Source organism: Nyctereutes procyonoides, unplaced genomic scaffold (assembly GCF_905146905.1).
Source record: "Nyctereutes procyonoides isolate TBG_1078 unplaced genomic scaffold, NYPRO_anot_genome, whole genome shotgun sequence".
Classification (NCBI taxonomy): Eukaryota; Metazoa; Chordata; class Mammalia; order Carnivora; family Canidae; genus Nyctereutes; species Nyctereutes procyonoides.
Genome location: NW_026575160.1, coordinates 13,226,284 through 13,252,297, shown reverse-complemented (window position 1 = coordinate 13,252,297; position 26,014 = coordinate 13,226,284). Strand labels below are relative to the sequence as shown.

Below are 26,014 nucleotides of genomic sequence, written 5' to 3'. Positions count from 1 at the left end.
GCAAGTCATGCTGAGAGGACCATCAGGGCGAGACCTGGTTTAAGGTTCTGTGGAACCTTCAGGTCTGTCTTTGGAGTGTGTGTTTACTAGGCTTGTGGACTAGGGTGTCAGCAGGGGTGACCAGAAACCAGAGTAGGGCCCATATGAAAGAAGGAAGGGACACACAGGCTGCAGGAAGAATCTGTCATTCATCTTTCTATAACCTCTTCACACAGCCAAAGGGTATGGTTAGAGGAGCCAAAGAGGCTGTCCCACCCGGTCTGGCCAGAGATAAAAGTGGGCTCCTGAATTCAGAATGGTCTACCAGGAGACTAAATGGGGATTTAAGGCCAAGAATCAGCTGGTATTGAGGGGTAATTTGCCTTCAAGTTATTCTGTCTCAGTATCCCAGACCTTGCCAGCATGGGTGCCCCTGCAGATGTCCGGTTAAGAATTCCTGGGTTTTAGTAAGCCAGTCACCTCTTTATCCGTTGCCATGGCAAACACAACAAAACCTGCTAGCAACCTCCTGAAGGGGTTTGTGTGTAATACATACAGCACCTCCTTCCCGCCCCACAACACACACAATCTTGAGTTTAACCAGAGGCAACTAATTCTATGGGCTGATTCCTTTGTAAATCAAAAAGCCAATCACACAACTATAAATACATATTTTCATATATCTGATTTGCTTACAGTAGGGCACTTATGTGGGGAAATTCCTTATCAACACATTGTCAAAACCAAAATCTACCTTACGGGGGCACCTGGTTAGAGTCTGCCTTCGGCTCAGGTCATGATCCCACTGTCCTGGGATCAAGCCTGATAACAGGTCACATCCTCTCCCTCTCCCCACCATGTATGTATGCGCATGCTTTCTCTCAAGATCTTAAAAAATTCTACCTTATAGCTGAAATTGTAAAAGGCTGAGCTATTCTGATGTGCTTACCTCATTGCTAGATTCAGTGGGCTTTTCTGCCTCCCAGTCAGGATTATTTGCTATTTTACTTTCTTCATTCTTTTGTGATCTTTCTTGGGCTGATGATACTCTTTGCTCATTTTCCTCATTCTGAGAGCTATGATCCACAGCTTCATGCCTCTCTCTTAGTACTTCACTCCCCTATAAAAGTATCCCAAAATGTACTAAGTAGAAATACATATTTCACCAAATAAGTAAAACAACCTTTAAAACTGCATTATACTTTATTCAGTGATCATAAAAAAAACCCAAGTCAAAAGCTAAGACTGGCATTGCATTATTTCAGTATTAAAGAGTTGATTCTGAAACAAGGCCCAAGAACTCACTGAGACACTGGCTGTTGTAATATGCAGAATTTATAAAGCTCTAAGTTTAAACTACTTACAAATTTGATCATATTTAGGAATCAGTGTTGCTAGCAGGCAGTTTTTACTTAGTTTTCTGTTGAAAATAGATCAGCTAAGCTGGAAACAACAGTGATCAAATATAAATATAGAAAAGTCTGGAAAGTATTATTACAAAGTGTTAATTGTAGTTTTTTTCTGAAAGGTAAATAAGGTTGGGGAAGTTTGGGTAAAAAGTGTCTACATTTTATACATTTCTGTACTTTTTGAATATTTTACAACAAATGTTACTTTTAAAGTCAGAAAAAAGATACTAAAAGCAAACAAAACTTAAGACTAAATCTCCATAGGTATTTTCAACTGCTTACCCAGATGAACCCTACTTTCTAATCTAACTGGAAACTTAAGAGTTAACCATTAACATACACTGATATACTGATACTTATATTAAAAGCATGCAATGTTTGCCTCTCTAACAATAACGGCCTCTCAAACTTTCAAAAGACCTATTTTTAATTTTTTCTTTCAGCAGCACCACCTCCAACTCTAAAACAGAGAAATGCTAATTAAAAACACGAAGGTCCAAAAAAAAATAAATAAATAAATAATAAAAACACGAAGGTCAAAGAAATGTAAAACCTACAGATGCCAGAAACGAGGAGAGAAAATCTTTAAAAAAGGAAGCTGACATGCTAGTGGACCTCTTGGTTTTACTTCTCTGTTCACTTAACTGACTCCCTCCTGCAGCAGAGTTGTTCTTGTTCCTACTTCAGTCTCTATCAACAACCCGCTCCAGTGCTCAAGGACACTCACTGCTGCTGCTCCTCTATCCTCTTCTGTATCTAGGGTTTCCTGTCGAGATACTCCCACCAGCCTACTAACCTACAACACCTCTCATCTTTAAAATCTCTCCCTCCTTTGATGTCCCATATTATTCTCTAGATTCCATCCCATTGTTCTGGTTCCTTTTAGAGCATCATCCTCCAGAGTCATCTGGACTCCTGCACTCTCTTTTGAACCTACTCCAGTGGGAATTTGAAACATCTATTCAGAGTCTCCCCAGGTTGACAGTTCTCCAGGCTCACCTTACCAGACCCATCAGTCACCTTTCCCTTATTACTCCCTCCTTCTGGAAAACGGGTTCTTACCTGGCATCCAGGTACCTTCTCTATTATCCTACTTCACCAACCACTTCTCTCTGGCTGATTTTTTTTTTTTAAGATTTTATTCATGAGAGACACAGAGAGGCAGAGACACACACAGGCAGAGGGAGAAGCAGGCTCCTCGCAGGGAGCAGGATCCCAGAATCACGCCCTGAGCCAAAGGCAGATGCTCAACCACTAAGCCACCCAGGTGTCTTGTCTTTGGCTGATTCTTCAGCTCAGCCTCAGGCACACCAAAAACTCCTTTCAGCTTGCGTTTGACGTAGGGCTCTCTGCTCACTGCCTCACCCCCTCACCCATGGCTTTGAAGCTTCAAGTTTCTATTCAAATATTACCATCATACTTTTATTTTATAAAAAGGCACTATATTTCCCTCGCTTTTTTTTTCATAGTATTTAGCATCAGCTGAATGTCCTCTATCCCAATAGAATGCTAGCTTCTTAAGGGTAGAGGCTCTGTTTAGCTCCTGCATGCCCACTGCCTACCCCAGGACCTGCCACATGATAGACCCTTACTAGGTATTTGTTGAATAGAGGAACTCCCAGACACAGCAACTGAAGATTCTGATAGTGATCCACTTCCAATGGGTGAGCTGCCATTGTTTTAATCTTTCCTGCAATTACAAATCTGTTTCCTATCTAAATCTGGGGAAGGAAGGAAAAGCTGACTGACTGGTCATCACTCTTTTAATGTCTATCTTTTGCCAAGGCAAAGTTTCTTTTGTTAAGCCTGAAGATAATCAGATTCAAACTTCTGGATTCCTGAGGCAGCTAACTTACGAATTTGCTGTTGGTGGGCACAGGAGCTTCTAAATTCTATGATCTATTTTAGAGCCACGAAGCAAGCTCCCTTTCATTAACGTATAGTATGTGAGTTAATACAATACATATGGACACAACATGAACTTGCAAACACAAGAGTACGTTACGTCTAACGTTACACAAACAAAACAGGGAACAAGCAGCTAATACAGGCCTGGATAGGAAACCAAGTAAGCTTTAGTCTGGGAAGACTTCGGGGAAAACTGAGACTTTGGTAATGGCTTTTCCCAAAGACTCTGGAAGAGATAAACAATACAAGTAGCAGAAATTGGGTTAAACGCCCTATCTTATAACTAATTAAATAAAATGAATTAAATAGAATCCACAAGTCCATCTGAATATAAATAAGTAAATGAGAGAAAAAAGGAAATCCTTTACGGTAGAATGCAACTAATAAATAAAGGAGAATGTCACGGGGTAGAAAATCATTAATGGATGCTAAAACTAGGGAGTAAACAGTTTGATGAGAAACATTTAAATAGTGACACTACAAGAGAAACATGGCAAACCACCTCAGCCAAGAGATAAACTCTATCATCACAAAATGGCAATAAAATCAATGTGCCACTTGATGGGGAAATACACACTTCTGTGGTATTCCTGTCCAAAATTCATAATCTCAACTCAATCACAAGGCAACATCAAAAATAAATTTTTAAAAATTGCGGCCATTTTATAAAGCAAATGAATGATGCTCTTCCAAAATCTTTTTTTTTTAATTTTTTTTATTTATTTATGATAGTCACAGAGGGAGAGAGAGAGAGGCAGAGACACAGGCAGAGGGAGAAGCAGGCTCCATGCACCGGGAGCCTGACGTGGGATTCGATCCCGGGTCTCCAGGATCGCGCCCTGGGCCAAAGGCAGGCGCCAAACCGCTGCGCCACCCAGGGATCCCCGCTCTTCCAAAATCTAAAGATCAAGAAATCCAAGACTGAGGAACTTTTCTCAACTAAAAGTGACTGAGAGACTTGGCAACTAAATACAATGTATAATCCTGAGTTAGATGCTGATCCAGGAGGAAAAGGTCTTATATGGGACATTTCCGGGACAATGGAGAAAATGTGAATACAGATAGATTATAGTCTTAGATTTACATTAGTTTCCGATTTTGATAATTTGGGTACTCCGAGACAAAATGGCTTTTATTCACTTTTACATGTTTCACAACAAAAATTATGCGTAGATGGATAGGTAGCTATAATTACAAAATAGAGCAGTCAAATGGAGCAAAATGCAAACAACGGGTAAATCTGAGTAAAGGATATATACTATTCTTACAACTTTTTTAAAGTTTGAAATTATATCTCACTAATGAGTTGCCCTAAAAATCCATACATGACAAAATTACTTTGGTCAAAGCAAGAGCTAAAGGTTGACCCAGAATTATTCTTCCATTAAATTTTCTGTTAATCTCTCTGTCATGAATAAATAAAATCTTAAATTTTTTTTTCTGTTATTCTTATTTTCTCCCCAAAGTGTACAATACTATCAATTACCTTATGGTTTTCATCTCTCCTTTCCAACATTTAAATTTCATATATCATTTTCTTGCCTTACTTGCTTTGGTTATACTTCCAGAATAATGTTCAATAATAATCGTGAAAAAGCTCTTGGTTTGTCTACTCTTGATTCTCTTACAACACTCCTTCATTTGACACTAGAGGTGTGCATTTCCACACACCAAGAAATTCTACAACACAGCTGACTATCCTACAATTTAACTCAATTCTGTCACTACCTCCCCTGAAGACTGCATCAGATCCCACAGATTAGTCTCACAAGACTCTCCACTCCCTCCCCTCCCTTCAAATGCCAAGTCCAACTTGTTACCTGTGCTTCAGAATTGGCTATAAATCAGAGATTCTCACGACCCCCTCCCTTTGGTTTTTATTTGCTAGAGTTAGAGTGGCTCACAGATCTCAGAAAACATTTTACTTACTAGGTTACCATTTTATTATAGAATATTATAACCAGGTACACAGAGCAAGTTACATGGGAAGGGGCATAGAAGTTCCACATGCAGGGCATGCCATTCTTTTTTTTTTTTTTTTTTTAAGATTTTATTTATTCATTCATGAGAGGCACACAGAGAGAGGAACAGGCAGAGGGAGAAGCAGGCTCCACGCAGGAAGCCCAATGTGGGACTCGATCCCGGGACTCTGGGATCACAACCTGAGCCAAAGGCAGACGCTCAACCGCTGAGCCACCCAGGCGTCCCTCCGGCATGCCATTCTTGCACACCTCCACATGTTCACCAACTTGGAAGTCTCTGAACCCTATCCTTCAGGGTTTTTATGGAGGTTTCATTAGGCATGATTGAATAAATCATTGACCATTGGTGACTGGACTCAATCTCCAGTTGCTCTTGCTTCCACAGAGGTCTGAGAGGTAGGGGCGGAAAGTTCCAACCCGCTAATCATCTGGCTGGTTCCCCTGGCATCCCACCTTTAAGGACTTTTCAAAAGTCACCTCATTAACATAAATCAAGAGTGGTTGCAAGGGGCTTGTTATAAATAACAAGACATGCCTTTTGCCTTTATGGCTCTGGAGCGGTTTTAAGAACTGAGGACAACAGACCAAATAGTATAGCAAAAGATGCTCCCATTGTTCTTAACTTTTAGGAAACCAAGAGTTTTGGGAGCTCTGGGCCAGAAAGAGATAAATACCAAATAAATAAATAAATAAACAAATAAATAAATAAATAATAAATATCAATTAATACATATTGAGTGCCAAACACTATACTAGATGCTGTGGTTACAATAGGGAAAAAATACATTCAGAGTGCCCCTTAAGAGTTAAAGGGAAGAAGAAAGTTAATTACAGAATAAGTGATGGCAAGTGAAAGAAGAGACCTCCTTTAGAGTGTGGCCAGGGAAGAGCTCTCAGAAGAGATGGGTATTTGATGGAATCTGAAAAAACAGAGAAGAGCCATGTGAAAAGAGGAATGCACTGAAGGTACAGATAACCTCCAGTGTACTCACGTGCCTGTTACCATAATGTATTTCCTTAGCTTCTTAATGATGGATACTTGTTTCCAATATTTCCTTCTAACAATATTAAAACATCCTCATCCTTACTTCTTTGTATGCATGTGCAAACAGAATAAATTTCTAGAATTTATGCTGAGTCAATAGATATGTGCATTTATTTAATGGATTCTATCCAGTAGCCTTTCAAAAATGTTTGTGGTAATTTAAATTCCTACCCACAGTGGATAAAAGTGCCAATTTGATGCCAATTTGAAAATTGGTATCTCACTGTAATTTTACTTTCTCTTACTGAGGTTGAACATTTTTCACAAGCTTTAAAGCATTTGTATTTCCTTTTCTGTGAACTGTTTGTGGCTTCTGCCCATTTTTGTATTGGAGTATTAGTCTTTTTTCTTATTGATTATTAACAGCACAGGATCATTTTTACTCCCCTTCTCCCATCCTGTCTGCAGAAATGCAAGAGTAGAAGTGGGGAGTCCAGTAAGAAGGCTACTGCAGTAATTTAAGGGAGAGTGGGGGAGAATTGGAAGAAGGTAGTAGGTAACAGAAAGTGGAACAATTTATGGACTATGGAAAAAAGAATACACAGGAGTTGCTGACAGACAAGAATACACAGGAGAAGGAAATGGGAGGGGCAGCCCCGGTGGCTCAGCAGTTTAGTGCCGCCTTCCACTAAGGGCGTGATCCTGGAGACCCAGGATTGGGTCCCACGTCGGGCTCCCTGCATGAAGCCTGCTTCTCCCTCTGCCTGTGTGTGTCTCTGCCTCTCTCTCTGTGTGTCTCTCATGAATAAATAAAATCTTTAAAAAAAAAAAAAAGGAAGGAAATGGGAGATAAAGAGAATTAAGGATGATTTCTAGATTTCTGGCTTAAAAATTTGGTGGACAGTTCTAGAGAGAAGAGGGGAAACACAGTTCTTCCATTTTGGATATATTAGATTTGAGATATCAAAAGTCAAATAGAAATGTCCATTACGCTGTGAGATGAGAATCTGGAATTTAGAGTGAATGTTTGAACTTCCAGGGAACACATCAACAACAGCAGCAGCAACAAAACCCCACAGGAAAAAATGAAGTTCCAGCGAGAGTACATGGAAAGGGCTCGGCAGTGGGTCCAAAGGAGCCACAGCATTCCGAGGTCAGGCAGAGGAGCCAGCCAAGAGCCTGAGGACAGGAAGTGAGGTTCAGGGGGAAGCCAGAGGACAGCAATGTCTCAGCATCTGCAAGTGTTTCAAGAAGGATGGAGTGGCTGATGATGCTGAATGCTGCTTGGAGGTTGCACAAGGTAAGGACAGAAAAGTCTTCACTGGGTTTGGCAATAAGAAAGTTGTTGGTAACCTTCAAAAAAATCAATTTAGGGTAGAAGCCAGTGGTACTGTGTAGAAGAGTAAAAATGGGAGCTGACAAATTGGAAACGGCAGACTGGGGACTTTTCAGGAATGGTGGCTATTAAGTGAATAGAGATATGGATCAGAGTAGTGTTTTGTTTGAAGAGGAGAGAAACTAGAGTACATTTGTAGGAGAATAATTTAGGAGAAAGGGTAACAATAAAGCAAGGTCCTCCAGAAGGTGATAGAGGATGGATTCCAAAGTACACGTGGCAGGACTAATTCAGAAACAAGTTAGTTAAAGCCTTTATTTCAGGACAAGGAGTAGGAAATGGTTGGAAGCTTTGAGAATTCAGTAGTGGGAAAACCTATCCTTATTTTTGAAAGGTATTTTTAAAAAGAATTTTAAAATATATCCACAAATTATTTGACACAGTTTTCTTCAAAAGGTAAAGCTCAATTCCCCTTCCCTTGAGCTGGACCTAGTGAACCACTTCTAACAAGCGAGGTGGATGTGATGGTTATGACACCGGTTTCTCCCTGCCCCCATCACTTTTTCTAGTGGAAGTCATCACTGGTGTTGGAAAGATCGAGCTCTCCGGAGAGGCCTACTCCACGAAGAACTGAGGCTTCTCGCTAACAGGCATGACTGGTCCATCTTGGAAGTGGATAAACACAACCCAACCGACACCCTGATCACAACCTAGGAGGCCCTGAATGAGAACCATTGAGCCAAGCTGCTAAAGAATTTCTGATACTAAATACTTGTATTAAGCCATTAAATTTGGGACAATCTGTCATTCAACAATGGAGAACATAAACATTTATTTTTAAATATTTTATTTATTCATGAGACGGGGGGGGGGGGGGGGCGCAGAGACACAGGTAGAGGGAGAAGCAGGCTCCATGCAGGGAGCCCGATGCAGGACCCCATCCCGGGTCTCCAGGATCTTGCCCTGGGCCGAAGGCAGACACTAACCCGCTGAACCTCTGAGCCACCCAGGGACCCCCCTGGATAACATAAACATGTAAAAAGTTTTTTGCATCTACATTTTTTGTATGCCTTGCTAATATTTTATTTAATGTTCTGCATGAATATGCATAAGTGATTCTTAGATTTTTGTGATGCATTTTTTTTTTTTTTTTTAGGTCTTGGTATTATTACTGTGCTGGTTTTGAAAAAAAAAAAAAAAAAAAAAGAATTGGGAAGCTTTATGTTACAGAATTCCCTACTGGAAAGCCTGAAGATTTCCTCTTTAATTTTCCTGCACCAGTATACATTTTTTAACTTCTTAAAGAAATTATGCTGATGATGTTTTCAACTGCTTTCACAGGGTATGCCAAAAAGCCCTCCAAAAAGGCCGTTCTAATTTACATGGTCATCAGTGGCATTTGGACATACCCACTTCCTCACACCCCACCTATTCTGGATCTCTTAGTATTTTGCTGATGAAAAGGTTAAAAATGCAGCTCACTAGGCAGCAATATCTTAGAGCTCTCAATGTACCCATGAAGCAATTGATGACATGAAGACAGCAGAGGCCGGGCTCTAGATTAAAGTCGGGGACAGAGTCTACATGGAGGAGGATTGCTATCGTTAAGGATGGAGGCAATGAGAAGCTGGTTGCAGGAGTCAAGGGAGGAAAGTCACAGTAGGAGCAGGGATTTGAGCTGTGCTGCCTGCAGGTATTTCTTCTTCCTCTCTGGCCACAGAGAGGGAGGGGGGAGAGGCAGGTGGTGAAACCTGGAGCACTTCGTTTCACTGTTGAGTACCTATCTAGTCTCCTGAGAGGGCCCTTGCCAGTTCTGACTCTCCAAGGGTCTAAGAAAGTGGCTACAGAATTTATCCCCCAAAGCAGTCCATTTTTGAAAGGGTAAGAGGACGCTAGTAACAATGAAGCTGGACAAAAGGCTCAAACTAAGACCATCCCAAAAGGCTGCCCTGTCTAGCAGGCTGCAGGGGACAGGAGACTGCTAACCACCAAGAATCTCAGTGGCAGGTGGAATTCCAGAGAACTGAGGAAGAGAGATGGTTTAATATGCACAGGTTTAGGCATTTAGTATTTTCTCTTAAAGATACATACTGCTATTTTTGTGGAAGGATTTTTTAAAATTAATTTGTCAGAGCGAGCACAAGCAGGGGACGTGGCAGGCAGAGGGAGAGGGAGCAGCAGACTCTCAACTGAGCAGAGAGCCCAATGTGGGGCTCAATCCCACGACCCTGAGATCATGACCTGAGCTGGAAGCAGATGCTTAACCAACTGAGCCACCCAGGAGCCCCTATTCAGTATTTTCTTAGCTGGTCCTTCACTTATTCATTCAACTATCATTTACTGCAAAGTGTGTTATAAAGCTAAAAGAAATGTGTTATGAGAAGTGACAAATAAGAATTTTCCCCGGGTTAGTGTGCTGCACATAAAGCTGTGTAACCCAGAATCCCCTCAAGGAAGGACCAGTGGAGACAGGGCCTCCAGCTGAGCCTTTACGGATACCTCAAGGGCTGACAGCTACTTCCCCTGAGGTCACACCCTTCCCTGGGCACCCAGAGTCCAGGACTGAGCAGGGAGAGTACAAAGGCCTGCCATCTTGGCCCAATGTGGGACAACTGTGATGAACCACGCTAGCCCCAAAGCTCCTGGTTTCATTAGCCTGCATCAAGTTTGACTTCTATTTCTGTCCTCCCTTCCCTAGTTGTAGTGTCCAAGGTCACACCCTTATGATCATCCTGCAGATCTAACTTGATCTCAAGAATCCCCCTCCCAGGGAACCCAATTTGTGACATCACAGTTAGCAATTTTATCTTGGTGGGAAGAAAGGAGAGACCAAATCTCAAGGCAGTTTGGGGTAGAGGACTCAATATTGTAATATTTCTACTGAGAAAGTAAAAAAAAAAAAAAAGGCTATTGCACATGTAGTATAATTTGCACAGCCTACAAGGCGCCTCAAAAGTCCAATGGAGGGGCACCTGGATACCTCAATCTGTTAAGCATCTGATTCTTGGTTTAGACTCAGATCATAATCTCAGGTTCATGGGTTTGAGCCTTGGGGGGGGGGGGCTCTGCGCTCTGCATGGAGTCAGCCTCTGATTCTTTCTCTCCCTCTGTTCCCCACTCACCGTGCATGGTCTCAAAATAAATAAATGAAATCTTAAAAAAAAGCCCTATGGAGGGCTCAGATCCAAAAATGGCTGAGGAAAAAGGGCCATCCTACTCCTATCAGCTATATTACCTTGGGCCTCAGTTTCCTTGTCTGTGAAGTGAAAGGATACTTTCTAATTCACATTTTAAGAAATTGGTTGAAAAAAAGCACTTCACACATTAAAGATGTCACAGTAATTACTACTCCTTTCTAATGCTTTTTGATTCTGAAGAGTTACAATTAAAGACTAACTGCATGCAGCTCACTCAGAATGTCAAGAGAAAGCCATACAGGCCCTGGTACCAGTAATTACTATCTTTACTCTCTTCTCTTCCTGTTTTTCTCAACTGAGTGACAAGGAGCTGAGATACACAGTACATGTGTTTTACAAGTACAGTTGTATATACTGGAGATTTATGGTCCACGCTCTTAAGAATAGGGAAGTCAAACCCATCATTAAGTTACTTTTTATTTGTGTGTAGGTGATTTTTACTTTTGTGGGGCTGGGACTCAATTAAAAAAAAAGTTTCTGTGCTTGCCATAGGAAGCCATCGTAAACTAGTGAGCTGGGGCGCTTAATCATAGGTAAGAATCCAGTGACTTGGACTGAACTGGCACCTGTAGAAGGGTCCTCCCCCACTACAGTCCTCTCTGCTGGGAGGGGACTCATCTCTTCCTCTGCACAGGTCCAGGATCATGTCATTTTGCGCCCCTTTCTAAAATTTGGTTCTCCTGTCTCTAAAATACCATGGCTTCGGGATTTTCTCCTATGACACTTCTCCTGTTCTATATAAAATTACAATTATTGGGATCTTTTCTTTCCTGATGGGCTAGAAACTTAGACACCTGTCCTCCAGCTGTTATTTACGTCTGCCACCAAGGTTAAGGAGCAGAACCTTGCATGCAAGTTTTCTGAATCAGTGGAGGTAGTGGGAAGGGGGAGAGGGGAGCGACATGGGGCTCTTCTCTTTTTGCTAAATCTCTGAAGTTCCTGATAACTGGCAACATGATTTCCAAGCCCGAACTCCTTATAATGTATTGGGGACCTGAATACTGGGATGGAGAGCTTAACCCTGAAAAAAGTCTTTGTGAACAGTCCCAGCTGGCTTAACTGGGCCTTTCAATTATGCTTCTGGGGGAGGAATGACTGTGACCTGCTTTGACCTTTAGGGTTGGATGAACCTTCAAAGACAAAGAACAATGTGGTGCCTACAAGAAGGATGACATCAGAGGGAGAGGGGTGAAGGCCAAAGAATTCTGAGGCCCGTCTCTAGGCTGGAGGCAAGCTGGAGTCACTAGGTCTAGAGAGAAACCAGGAGCCAGATAAAGAGGCTGTGTCCTATTTGGCCTGGGTGGTTTTTAATAGCAGTTTATAATAATTATAGCTCACATTTATTGAGCACTCGCTGTGGGCCAGGCACCACATCCATGATCTCATTTAAGTTGCTCAGCAACCCTGTGAGATAGGTACTGCTGTTACCTCCGGTGCCAGAGGATGAAGCGGAGGCACAGAGACATTAAGCAACTTGCCCTAAGTCCCATAGCTTTTAAGTGACAGAACCAGGATTCGGCCGCAGGCATTCGCCTGGCAGAGCTGGCTCTTAGCCACCTTGTCTGTCCCTCCAGATCTCCATGTGCCTGCAGAAGCTGTCCTGCCCGCAAACCTGGGGCTCGGAACAGGTGGCTTCCAGCAGGGCTCAGGGGTGGGAAGCAAAGCAGGACAGTGGAGGCTGAACAAGGAGGAGGCCAGGCCATTTCTCCCCCTGAGGGCCTCACCGTCCTCACCCTCACCTGTAACACTTTCAGCCCTTCCTCTGGCGGCCTCTGGGTGCCCCACCATGCCCATCTGCTCCGTAAGAAGTCATTCATGATGTGCCTTCATGGGAGCCACCTAGGGCACACCCGGCCTCCTGCCAGAAGCCCAACGGCCTCAACACCAATGGCGCGCTGCACCTACCGGCTTCACGCAGAACAGAAGAGCAGGGGAAGGGCTGCCGGGCAGGGCTGACTCCATCAGCATCAAGAAGTCCTGTCTGTCTGAACCTCACCGTCCCTTGCGGACACGGCCGGCTGCTGTGCCAGGTGTGGGCCTGGCCTGGTCAGGAGGCCAACAAACCAACAGCGGAAATAACTACTCCCGGACTGTTTGGGGGACCTTGAGTACTGACTGGAAATTTGGTGATGTTAAAGAATTATAGTTGATTTTTTTTCTTTAGGTGTGTTAATGGTTATACTCTGGTTATATTTAGAAGAGTCCTTACATTTTAGGGATATATATATATAAATATTTACAGTAGGTTTTCTGAGTCAGGGAAGCCAGTGGGAAGAGTAAGACAAGGACAAAGCTGGGCTTTTCTCTTCTCTTTGCTAAGTCCCTGCGAAGAACTGGCACAAGAATTCCAAGAAATGATATCTGGGATTTGTTTTAAAATAAGGAGGTAGGGAGGAGGCTGTTACAGACTGGCCATGAACTGTAATGTTAAAGCTAAATAAACAACAGGGCTAGGAGGTCCCATCACCCTAGTCCCCATTCTCTCCACCTGTAATATATGCTTGAGAATTTTCCATAATAATGTACAATACAAGCTATTTCTGAAGGCCCTGGAGGAGGCAGGGAGGCAGCTCAACAATTGGCAGGAGTGCTCCACATGGCTAAAACAAAGTCATTTGATGTGACAGCCCACTAGAAGTGGGCAGTGCTTCTAAATAGGGGCCTCAATACCTAGGACACAAGGGCACGAGTGCCAACTCAGACTCCGATTGTAAAAAAGTGCTGTTTCTCATGCAGGTGGCCCCTCCAGGCAGGCTGAGGTTCCGGGGAGTGGAGAGGCAGGCAGTAGAAATTCATTTATGATTCATTTATTTTATGCTGGAATTACCCCGGCAGGCAAGACAGGCCAAGTGAGCCTCAAAATGCATGATGTTTTTCGATTTTCTTTACTCTTGAAAATTTCAAACACATAAAATAAGCAGAAAACAGACTTTAGGAAACCCTCCATGCACACCCATCACCCAGTTTCAGCAACTATCAGCATCCTGACATGCTTATATCAATACCTCCACCTCTCCCTGCAGAACTATTCCACCAGTTTCTAGGCAGGATTTACACAGACAGGAATGCATAAACCTTAGCTGTACAATTTTGATAAACGGAGGTGCCTATGTAACTCACATCTCCACTTGACACAGAACATTTTTACCTGCCTAAAAATTTCTCCCCTGTTCTTATATTTCTACCTTGCCTGCTTTAGAACTTAAGCAAGAGCTTTAAACTGCATTTATGTGCAAGCTATAGCTGACCTTTGAACACAGATGTGAACTGCGTCAAGTCTCCTGATATGTGCATTTTTTACAGTACTGTAAGTGTATTTTCTCAGTAACATTTTCTCTAGCTTCCTTTACTGTAAGGAAACAGAATGTAATGCACATAGCATACGGAATATATGTCACCAATTCTTCATGTTATCAGTAGGCTATTAATAGTAACGTTTTAGGGGAGTCAAAAGTTCTACTTGGAGGGGCCTCTGGGTGGCTCAGTCGGTTAAGTGGCTGCCTTCAGCTCAGGTCATGGTCCCAGGGTCCTGGGACGGAACCCCTCATTGGGATCCCTGTTCAGCAGAGAGTCTACTTCTCCCTCTCCCTGCCACTCCCCCTGCTTGTGCGTTCAAATAAATAAAATCTAAAGAAAAAAAATAAAATCTAAAGAAAAAAAAAAGTTCTACATGGATTTTCACGTTTGTGTAGAGTCAGCACCCCTAACCTCATTGTTCAAGGATCAACTGTAGTTCTACATTCATTATTAGTTTTTTGGCAAGCTAGTTCCCCATCCTCCAGCGAGGAAGTAGAGAAATGTGGCTTTGACTTGAAAACACCTGGTAGGGGATCCCTGGGTGGCTCAGTGGTTTGGCGCCTCCCTTTGGCCCAGGGCGCGATCCTGGAGACCCGGGATCGAGTCCCATGTCGGGCTCCCAGTGCATGGAGCCTGCTTCTCCCTCTGCCTGTGCCTCTGCCTCTCTCTCTCTCTCTCTCTCTCTCTCTCTCTCTGTGTGTGTGTGTGTGTGGGTATCATAAATAAATAAAAATTCAAAAAAAATAAAAAATAAAAAAATAAAAGACTGATTGATTTGTTCATTCATTCAGAGAGAGAGAGAGAGAGAGAGAGAGAAAGAGAGAGGCACAGACACAAGCAGAGGCAGAGGGAGAAGCAGGCTCCACACAGGGAGCCCGACGCAGGACTCGATCCTCAGTCTCCAGGATCACGCCCTGGGCTGAAGGCGGTGCAAAATTGCTGCCCCGGAATCTGCATTTTAACAAGCAACTTAGTAACTGATGCACTCACTGGATCACTCAGTTCCTTTTTTCTTTCTTTTTAAGATTTATTTCTTTATTTGAGAGAGAGTGTGCTAGTGCATGAGCAGGAGGGACAGAAGGGCAGGGGGAGAGAATCTCAAGCAGACCCCACAGAATGCAGAGCCCAACACGGGGCTCTATCCCACGACCCTGATATCACAACTCAAGCCAAAACCAAGAGTTGGACACCCAACCACCTGTTCCAGCCAGGCACCCCAAAACTCCGCTCTTAAGAAAGGTTAAAGAAAGGGGCACCTGGCTGACTCACTCCTTACAGCATGCAACTCTTCATCTCACGGTTTTGAGTCCAAGCCCCACACTGAGCATGGAGTCTACCTTAAAAAAAAATAAGGGATCCCTGGGTGGCGCAGTGGTTTGGCGCCTGCCTTTGGCCCAGGGCGCGATCCTGGAGACCTGGGATCGAATCCCACGTCGGGCTCCCAGTGCATGGAGCCTGCTTCTCCCTCTGCCTGTGTCTCTGCCTCTCTCTTTCTCACTGTGTGCCTAGCATAAATAAATAAAAATTTAAAAATAAAATAAAATAAAATAAAAATAAAAATAAAGTCCTTCTTTTAGATGAGCCTTCATGATCAGGGCTTGCCTCGTCAACAATCCCAAGGCCTCCCTCATATAACAGCTCTTCAGATATTTTGGGTGGCCCGTCTCGTTCTTTCCTCAGTCTGACCTCAGCATGGACCATCCCCACTCTGCTCCACCATTTCCGGCACGATTTCCCCCTCACAAAAGAGGGTTCCTCTTTTCCCACCAAAGCAGGTCCCAGTATGACCTAGCAGTCTGATCCTGTCCTCCAGAGGACAGCAATTTCCTGGACATTCGACCCCCAGTTCGGGGGCAATAAGAGCAAATCATCCGTTATACGTCTAGTAACACGCCAGGACCCGTACCACCCCTTGGCACACGGGGTTATAGTATCCTCAGAACTCTCCCAGAAACAGGTTGATGTTCTCCTTGCACCATCTGGAAACCAAGGCTCACAGAGGTTGCCCAGGAAGAGATGGAGCTGGGGCAGGGAAGGTTGGCTCCACGTGTCCAAGTGGCCAGGCTACCATACTCAGTTAAGCAATGAAACGCTAGCCGAGGCGTCGCTGGGGACGTACTCCGTACGTCAGCTACAGTCAACCAAGTGACTTTCAGTAACAGATGATTGTGGTTGTCTGAGTAAGCCTCACGCAACCAGCTGAAGGACTTAAGAACAAAACTGAGGTTTCACTGAGGAAGAAGAAATTCTGCCTCAAGCCTGCGGCATCAGCATCCACCCAGAGTTTCCAGCTACCCAGAGTTTGGACCTGCCAGCGTCCACGATCACATCAGCCAATTGAAAGAAGTTTCGGAAACAGATGTAGACACACACACGCCCATCTACATCCGTACACTTATTATCCTGGTTCTATCCTCTGAAGCACCCTGCCACCGATGGGAACCCAGTTCTCTGAAACCTCAAGAGGCCGGGTCTCGCTTCTGTGCCACTGTCCATACTCTGCCAACCACCATCGGCAGCTCAACCAGAACCAACCCAGGGGTGGGTCTGGAGCTGGGGCCAGCTTCGGCTGCTCAGAAGCATACCTGAATATTCACACGGATCCTCAACTAGAGTTTGAGAATAACTTACTCAGATCCGAAGGCTGCCACAAACGGGGAAAGTTTGCCTTCACAAGTTTGAAGTTTAGCAGCTGGTGGGAGGTATGGTTTACTCAGTGCTTAAGAAGTGACTTGTTCTATTCTGGGTAAGGTACACTGACTTGCTCTGTAACTTTAGGCCATCCTGAGTTTCACCACCTGATTAATTATAATGCCAAGCTCAAAGTCGGCTTTCCATGGCCCCCATCACTCAAACCGGCATTAAATGGTCAGATGGCCCATCAGGATTTCAGATCTGACCTACTTACTAGTTGAGACTAGCCTTGAATGACCACACCACATTCACGCTCACGGTATCCTGGAAGTTCTGCAAGGCCGATGCGGGGGATGGATGAGGAGTGCTCAGCAGAGAGGCTAGCTGGACTGGCCTCTGCTCTTGACCCTGTCTCTGGTGCTCCTTGTAGGTGAAAGTAAAGACCCAGTTTCTATGCTCAAGACAAGTGGAGCATTCCAAGGCCCATACATGAAATATTACACAGTGTGCTCAGGGCTCAAAGACAAGAACAGGAAATGCCTGTAGATGAAATGACGATAGTGGAGATGAGTCTGAGAATTTAACAATAAGACTTGGAAGGAATGAAAGGATGCATTCTGGGCAAAGGTAACAGAGAAGCACAGGAAAGCATGGGACTGTGCAGGATGGGGGTGGGGTGGGAGGTGGGTGGGAGTTTTAGGTGGAAACTAGGCCACAGGTAGAGTGTTAGTGGGAGATGAACTCAGCTAGGGCAGTTGGGGAGTTAGGTCACACTAGCCAAATGCAGAGCCTTGAATGACAAAATATAGAACAGGTAGGTACGGGCCATCCCTGGGTGGCTCAGCGGTTTGGCACCTGTCTTGGGCCCAGGGCCTGATCCTGGAGTCTCAGGGTCGAGTCCCACATCAGGCTCCCTGCATGGAGCCTGCTTCTCCCTCTGCCTGTGTCTCTGCCTCTCTCTGTGTGTGTGTCTGTCATGAATAACTAAAAAAGAGAATCTTTAAAAAAAAAAAAAAAAAAAAAGAACCAGTAAGTAGGTAATGAGCTGGTGGAGGCTCCCCAAATGAAAGTGAAGAGACAAACGTGAGCTTTGGAAAGCTGTGCCCGGCAACAGAATGAAGTGGAATAAATTGGGGCAGGGGCATCAGAGCCACAGCTGAATTAACAGCAGTCGCTGACATTACTGAGGGCTTACTGAGTACCAGCCCTGAACTTGTGTGATCTATTTAAACATCACAAGGACTCCCTAGGGTACTCTTATCATCCTGCTTTACAGATAAGGGAACCAAGGCAGTGAGAGGTTAAGTGATCATACAACCAGGCAGTGGCTTCTGAGATCTGCAGCTTCCCCAGCTGGAGTGATCCGCATGCCAAGCACACCTGACCACTAGGCCCAGCCTGCCTTGGAGTTGGGGCCCAGGCCCTGTGCTCTGATTTCTGAGCAGAGAAGCAGGGGAAACGGAGAGCAGCCAAATGGTACAAGGGACACTGCAGAGGTGTTATTTCTATAACCCCCTTTTTTGAGGTGAAGGATTGACTGGGAAAAAGTTTAAAGCAGAGTTCCTTGGGGTTACTTGCACATGAAGTCGGCAAAAAAACCAAAACAAAACCAAAAAACCCCCAAGTTTGCTCATGAGCATACACCAAAACCTGCAGCAAATGATCCCACATAGACAAGCTGCTTCCAGAAACTGTTGTAGCCTACTTGCTAAGCCATCTCAACAACCCAAGAGCTGCCAGGAAAAGGGACGTGGGGACTGTGTGATAGACTGACTTGTGTCCCTCGAAACCCATGCTGAAGTTATAACCCTCAGTACCTAAGAATGTGATTTTATTTGGAAATTGGGTCACTGCACGTGTAATTAAGATGACGGGAGGGGGCGAGGGGGGGGGCACCTGGGTGGCTCAGTGGTTGAGTGTCTGCCTTCGGCTCAGGGCATGATCCTGGGATCTGGGATCGAGTTCCACATCAGGCTTCTTTCAGGGAGCCTGCTTCTCCCTCTGCCTGTGTCTCTGCCTCTCTCTGTGTTTCTCATGAATAAAAAATTTTTTTTTTTTTAAAGATGACTGGGGGCGGGGTGCTAATTCAGTGTGACTGGTGTCCTTATAAAAGGGGAAATGTGGACACAGACCAGCACACAGGGAGAATGCTTGTGAAGATGACCGCAGACACTGGGGTGACAGCAGAAACCAAGGGCTGCCTCTGGACAGTGGAGTTGTGAGCTTAAGCCCCATGTTGGGTGTGGAGATTACTTAAAACTAAATTCTCAAAATAAAATGAGAAAGAGAAAAAGGAAAGCGAAGAGAAAGGAAAAGAAAAGAGAAAAACCAACCCATCAACCAACCAAGGGTTGCCAAAGATAGCCAGCAAACTACCAGAAGTAAGGAGAGGCCTGGAACAGGTTCTGCCTCCCAGCCTCAGAAGGAACCAAGCCTTGATGTCCAACTTTCCACCTCTAGAACTAGGAGACAATAATTTCTGCTGTTTAAGCCACCCTGTTGGGGGTATTTTATTATTGCAGCCCTAGGACACTAAGTCAGTGACCTATGCCATCTTTCCCCATAAGATCACAGGTGAGTTTTTACCAAGTCCTTGAGTAAGCAAAGAGCCTCCTCTGACACTTCGTTATACCACGATGTATGAAGGCCGAAGGCTACCTCTGTATCACAGTTGTGAGTTAAAAACAAGCATTTGAAATTTCACCTATCAGGGCAGCCCGGGTGGCTCAGCGGGTTAGTGCTGCCTTCAGCCCAGGTCGTGATCCTGGAGTCCCGGGATCGAGTCCCAGGTCGGCCTCCCTGCATGGAGCCGGTTTCTCTTTCTGCCTGTGTCCGTGCCCCTCTTTCTCTGTGTGTCTCTCATTAATAAATAAATAAAATCTTAAAAAAAAAAAAAAGAAAAGAAAGAAAAGAAAGAAAAGAAAAGAAAATTCACCTATCTTCAACTGCCCAGGCACCAGGACTAACTTCGCTTCTGAAATGACAAATTTTACTTTATCAAGGAGCTTCTTTCTCTTCCTTTACTCTTAAAAGCAAGTACTGATTGTCTCAGATTCTTCCTGTGACCTGAAGAAACCCAGTCTAATTCTCCTCCAGGTCCTGCTGGACCCCTCACCCAGCAAAGGGTCCCCATTCTGGGGCTTGAAACCATTATGAAGATGACCACACGCCACTTAGCTTCCAAGTGGAGACAGCTCTCTGAAACACGGGTGCTGGGAGCTGGCTACAAGGCGGTTATCCATCTTCAAATACGCTCACATATTCAAATTTGCAAAAACTGTTCCCAGTCTCTGTTTAAGCCGTGCATTACTTTGAGAACACGTGCATCATCAGTTGTGAGTGGTTTTGAAGGGAAGCAGGTCTGCCCTGGGGAATTCCGGATTCTGTTTTCAGATAATGATTACCCCACTAAGAAGTGAAACCAAAGCAGTACTTTCTTTTGATACCTGGAAAATCCCCCACTCCCAGAACATTTTTTGCAAATGTACAGAAGTTATGGAAAATTATACCACACAACCAGAATCTCCCACAACTCAAATACATAAGCCATCGGAATTATTTATTGAAAAAAGAAACACAACAAACCTCTGATGGTCCTGTAGGACAAAGCACTCCTTCTTTTCAAAGTTAAGAGTAGCTAACTTTTAATAAGTGCTTAAAATGTGACAGGCACGAGTCTAAGCGTCTTGCAAAAAATGAATTCTCACAACCATCTGTGGTGGGCACCTTTATCATTCTCATTGTGAGGTGAGGAAAATGAAGCAAACAGGTGAAGAAACTGGCCCAAGGTCACACAGAGCTGCAAGTGGTGGAGCTGGGATTCAAAGCCAGGCAGTTCAGCTGCAACACACCACACCCCCTTAAACAAGCAAACAACCAGGTCAGACTCATAAAGAAGACAAAAGGGAAGAGTTGAGGGGGGACGGGTTAAGGAGGGTGGGTTGAGAATGCCGGCGTGAGAAAAAAGATTGGCAATTACATTCCAGGCTGACACTCCACACAAGCTTTTCCCATTTAATTTGCACAAACCTTACAGTAAGAATCACTCTCCCACCTGACATTGGTAAGTGACAGCCCTAATCCCAGGTCTGCTGACTGCAAAACCCGGGGCTGCTTTCCCAACCCATTCTCCCCCAGTCATGGTTTCAGATTGCAACCTCACCATTACAGACGATACAACCTGCTTTTTAACAGTCAATCCAGCATCAGGGGGCAGTGGTGCTGAGGTCAGGAGTGGAGGGCATCACCCCATCCTAGATACATGCTTGTTCAGAAAACCCGGGTGTAAGCACAGGTGCTTAATTAACGTGCTAACATGAGTGTCAGAAAGCTCGGGTTCTGGTTGTACTTCTGGCACCACGGTGCGGCTTTAGCCAAGTCCCCTAACCTCGCTGGGCCTCTATTTTCCTGTAGTACAAACTGGATAGAAGGCTACCCCACCTGCCTACCTCTCAAGTTGATGTAAAAATAAGATAAAATAATAAAGTGTATTACCAAATACTACAAACTTGCAACGAGGCAGAAGCTCCTTAGGCTTTCTGGTTTTGTTTTTAAAAGACATTACCAAAGAAGGTGAACTGGCTGTGAAAACTGTAAGGTATTCCACAGCTGATCACTGCCAGAATGAACATAACCAAGGGCACCTACCACAGTCCAGCAGGTCCATACAAGCTAGCTAGGGAAGGCAATGCCAGGGGGGGTTGGCCCCAAATGAACTTTATCCTCCCCCCACCCCAGGAAAACTGGGCTCCACCTTCCGTGGAGGTGTGGCTGGTTGCTGGCCCCCAGAGCTTCCCCCAAAGCAGGTTTGCCAGGCCGAATAAGTAATGCTGAGAAGGGGAAGTCCTCCCAAGGCGAACAGCTTCACCTCCCTCCAGGTCCTGGTATGCTTTGCAGGTGGGTGGCATTCAGCAGGGGAGGGGAGGGTGCCATCTGCTGCAGCAAGGTGCATTGGGTTTCACAAACACACACGTTACAGAATCAGGAAAGGCTGTAGTGCAGCATGTGCCACCTCCTTAGGAGATAGAGGATTCAGGTGATGATCAAGATTGGATGAGTGAAGGGGAAGAAACTTCCACTTTTTTTTGGACAGAAGCCCACCCAAGACTCTCAGTAACCCCGCACCCCATTTTTTCCGGCCTCAGGAAGAGGAAGGGATCAGATCTGCATAACAGTGAATCACAAGCACTTCGGCACAATGACCCCTCCGGGAGAGGGTGGAGAAGCTCGTCTGGCAACTGCCTACACAAACGGCAATTCTGAAGAGCAGCAAACAAACCAGTCTAGCCCCAGTTCCCATTTTGCATAAGATTGCACTCCACAGAAACAACATCCAAGGAACACCTGTTGATCGATACTGACTGTTGACACTAAGGTATGGGACAAGGGATCTTTAAGAAGGCCCTTTTGAAGGAACTCTGGGTAAGGCAGTTATGTGAAAATTGGTTAAAAAAAAAAAAGTGTCCTGAGACTCCAAAAGCCAGGAGGAGCAGCATACAGATACTTTCATCAGTTGATTTTGGTGCACTTTGTTTCAAAAGGATGTTAAACCAGAGGATCTGAAACCATAAACCAGAGAGCACTTGTTAAGCCAGTAGGTGACCATCAGGTTATCTGCTTTCTTTATGCTCAGAAGTCACACACGGGGCGCCTGGGTGGCTCAGTCAGTTAAGCGACTGACTTCGGCTCAGGTCGTGATCTCGGGGTCCTGGGATCATCAGGTCGGGGCTGCGCGCTCTGCCGGGAGTCTGCTTGTGTCCCTCTCCCTCTGCCCTCCTCCCCGCTCGTGCTCGCTCGCTCTCTCTCTCAAATAAGTAAATAAAATCTTAAAAAAAAAAAAAAAGTTACACATGGTCTAGGAGGGAGGAGGGGTCGTTAGGCGCCGGGGATGGTTAGGCCACAGCGGGACCGCCTGCCAAGTGGCCTGGGGCTGAACACTGACCACGGCTCCTTAATCCAGGTAAGCAACAAAAACGAACTGCAACCGGGTTAAAATGTGCACAGGGGCCATCGCGTTGGACAGGGAGCAGGGGTTCCTAGGAGAAACCTGTCCTCCCGGGGGCCGAGGCCTCTTTCGGGTCCTCCGGTTCGGACACGGGCTCCAGGAAAAAGACATCTCCGTGTACCCGAGATACCGAAGACCGCAGGCAGGGAAATTACCAGCATCCCTTCTGCCTTCCGCAGCCCCGAACTCTGGTTCCTCTAGAACCAAGCGGATGACTTCACCCACTTCTTTGTCAGACACCTTAAAGCCATAGCGGCCGAACTAACAGCTTTCGTGGGGATTCACAAAAAGGAGAGGCCAGAGCGGTCCCGAGACCGGAGCCACCCAGGGGCTGAGGGTGCAGGGCGGGCGGGAGTGGCCGCCCCGGGCGCGCCCCAAGCCTCCGGGGCTCCTGGCCGTCCCCCAGCTCCCCAGCTCCCAGCCCCGCGCGCGTCCCCGCTCTCCTGTTACCTGGTTCGCGCGGCCGCCGGCGTCCAGCACCTGGGCCGTCGGTCCCGCGGGCGCCCTCTCCTCTTCCCCGGCGGCCACGGGGCTGCTCGCAGCCGCTCGGGGGTCCCCATCCCCCGGCGCAGCCTGGCTGCTGTCCTCCACGCCGGCGCCCACTCCCCCCGCGGAGGCGGCGCTGGCCGTGGCGCCGAGCAGCCCGTGGGCCCCGTCGGCGTCCCCCGCCGCAACGCTGTGCACCAGCCACGCATCCACTCGGGTGCGGGGGATGAAGGGGACCCCCAGCGCGCGAACCTCCCGAAGCAGCCGGCCCTCGGGCTCCGGCTCGCGGCTTTTGGGGTGCAGCTGGTCCGCGCGCCCCCACCCTCCCGAGGCCGCGAAGGGGCTGAGCGCGTAGGTGGAGCTCGTCGGGCCGCCAGCCAGCAGCAGCTCATCCCAGAGCAGGGTGGGCGGCGGGAGCAGCAGGTAAAGGTCCAGGTCCAGGTCCAGGCGGAGCCCCGCCAAGCTCAGCAGGACGGTGAGGTGCAGGAGGCCACCGCCGTCCGACCACCAAGGTTTCAGGTACTTCATCTCCCGCCGCGCGCCCGGGACGCCCCTGCCGGCGCCCGCGGGTCCCTGCGCTCCGGCCGCCGCTTTGGCACGTGCGGGCCCCGCGCGCCGCGGGCACCTGCCCGGAAGAGACGGAGAACCGAAACAATGGGCCCGGGCGCGCAGCGGCCGTCGCGGGCTCTCGGGGCCGGGCACAAAGGCGCTGCTGCGGCTGCCGCCTCGGGGCCCGCGGGTCCGGAGAGGCGGAAGACCGGCCACCTGCAAGGAGAGTCAGCGGCCCCGCCGCCCCGCCGCCCAGCGCCGCGGCCAGGCCCCGCCCCCCGGCAGGCCCCGCCCTGAGCCGCGGGCGCCCCCGCCGGGGACACGCCCACGGCCGCCCCGGGCTCGCGCAGGGGGCGGGGCCTGCAGGGGGCGGGGCCCTCCGGCCCGGAGGCTCTGTAGGGGGGGACGCAATGCCTTCTGGGAGCAGAGGTGGTTCGGGGCCCGAGGTGGGCTGGGCGGCTGTCGGTGACCGTGCGGGGTGGGAGTGGGGGGTCGGGGTGAAGGCGAGCGGGCAGGCACAGGATGTGGAGGCCAGGGGAAGTGGAGGCCCGGGGCAGCATGCACAGGACTACCACCCACGTGAGAACAATGGCTGGCACACTGAGTCCAGGAGTCCGACCCTCGGTTCCGTATCCCAGCCGCACAATCAGCTAGGCGGGTGACCTTGCGTAAATTACTTAACTTCTCTGTACAAATGGGGATAGTAGTACCTGCCCAATAGGGATGCGATGAAGTAAGGTGAAATACTCCATGTAATAAAGCCCACAGTTGGGATGAAACAGCCTTCCACCTAAACCCCTGTTCTCCCCACCCCCACCCAGCCCTCCAGGCCCTGTGCTCCAGCCTCACCACCGACCCCTCACTGTTCCCGAGCACGCCCTGCACACCCCCTCACTGTTCCCCCGAGCGCGCCCTGCACACCGCTAGGCCTTCCCTTGTGGTCTGCTTTGCTCCTTAAGCGAGGGTTAAGAGCACCGGGTCTATAGGAGTTCAAATCCTCCCCTCCACCTCTTACTAGCCTGGACCTTGGACAAACTACTCACTCTGTGCCTCAGTTTCCTCCCTGTAAAGTGGGACTAATAAAAGCACATCCCCTGCAGACCTGTTGTGAACCCCAAATGAGATGCATCTAAACCACCAACCACAGCTCTTGGTATAGGAAGTGTTCCCTGAGTGTTACCCATTATTTATGTTACCCATCCCCCAAGACTTAACCCCAGAGATACATCCTCTAAATTTTCACCATTTGGAATTAATCTCTTCCCCCATCTGTTCTCCAGTGCTTCCTCCATATGCCAACATTGCGACACTTGGCACATTCTACTTTGTATTGTAGTTGAGGATTGGTCTCATTTGCCTATTGTAAATTCTCAAGGACAAAAAACCTGTCTGGATCACCTTTGTGCCCACATGGTACTCAGTATTGGGCCTTGCAAATGTAGCTTTTACTAACCCTCACTCCCTTCCCTGGGGGGAGGGGGAGGAAGGGAAAAGAAGATGACCAACTGAGGGTTAGCAGTTGTGTAGGGAGTAAAGCAAGAAAACTTGTTTTTAAAGCCCCCTTTCTCTACCTGGTTCTTTCTTTTGGGCCTAGTGTAAAAAGTTCACACTAGAGTTCATTTTTCCCACTGAGAGCAAGGGGGGCAGAAGCAGACTTCTTAAAGTTGCTTCTGCTTTAAGCCCTGAAGGATGGGTTAGGAGGTGGCAAAGAGGCTAGAAGAGAGATGCTCACCAGGTTAGCCTTGTTCACAGCACTTAGTCCCTGGACAGGAGATTCAGGTTCTGGGTTCAGTTCATGCTGCTATAAAGTTAGATTTTTACCGAGCACCTACTAAATTGCCTGATGCTGTGCTGAAGACTGAAGGATATGAAATGCATACTTTGCTTAGTGGGTTTATGATTTCATTAGGGAGACTAGATGGAGATGTCTGACACTCAGAAACAAGAGAAAAAATGTACTCACATGCCAAAATATTGAAATGTATGTGACTCTAAAGGAAGTGCTGTGAACCAGAACAGAGGTGGTGCGCTGTTCAAGGTCGTATCTTCCAGAATCTTACACACAGAGCTGGTGCTCAAAATAGATTTTTTTTCAATTGAATTGAGGCATTTAGACTTGAGAAGTGTTTTTGAGGAATCCGAATAATAGACTAGCATCAGTAAGGGCATTCAAACTTCCTTTGTAACATTAGTCGGGAAAGGGGTTGACCCCTCATCTTTAAAAATGCACTCGGATAATCATATTTGT

General features: G+C 46.7%; 1 protein-coding gene across 2 annotated transcripts in view; it reads right to left on the bottom strand.

The window, feature by feature from the left end:
* NFE2L3 (NFE2 like bZIP transcription factor 3) overlaps positions 1-23,873 on the bottom strand; it is a 29,052-nt gene extending 5,179 nt beyond the window's left edge. The window contains exons 1-2 of one of the 2 annotated variants that reach the window (XM_055314718.1): positions 23,182-23,872; positions 929-1,099 (exon numbers count right to left, since the gene is read on the bottom strand). In XM_055314718.1, the coding sequence (XP_055170693.1) occupies positions 929-1,099; positions 23,182-23,745 (735 nt within the window). In that variant the 5' untranslated portion in view covers positions 23,746-23,872. Of the gene's footprint in view, positions 1-928; positions 1,100-23,181 lie in introns of both variants that reach the window. The other variant, XM_055314719.1, reaches the window with a different exon arrangement.
* Between the last annotated feature and the right edge of the window lie 2,141 nt (positions 23,874-26,014).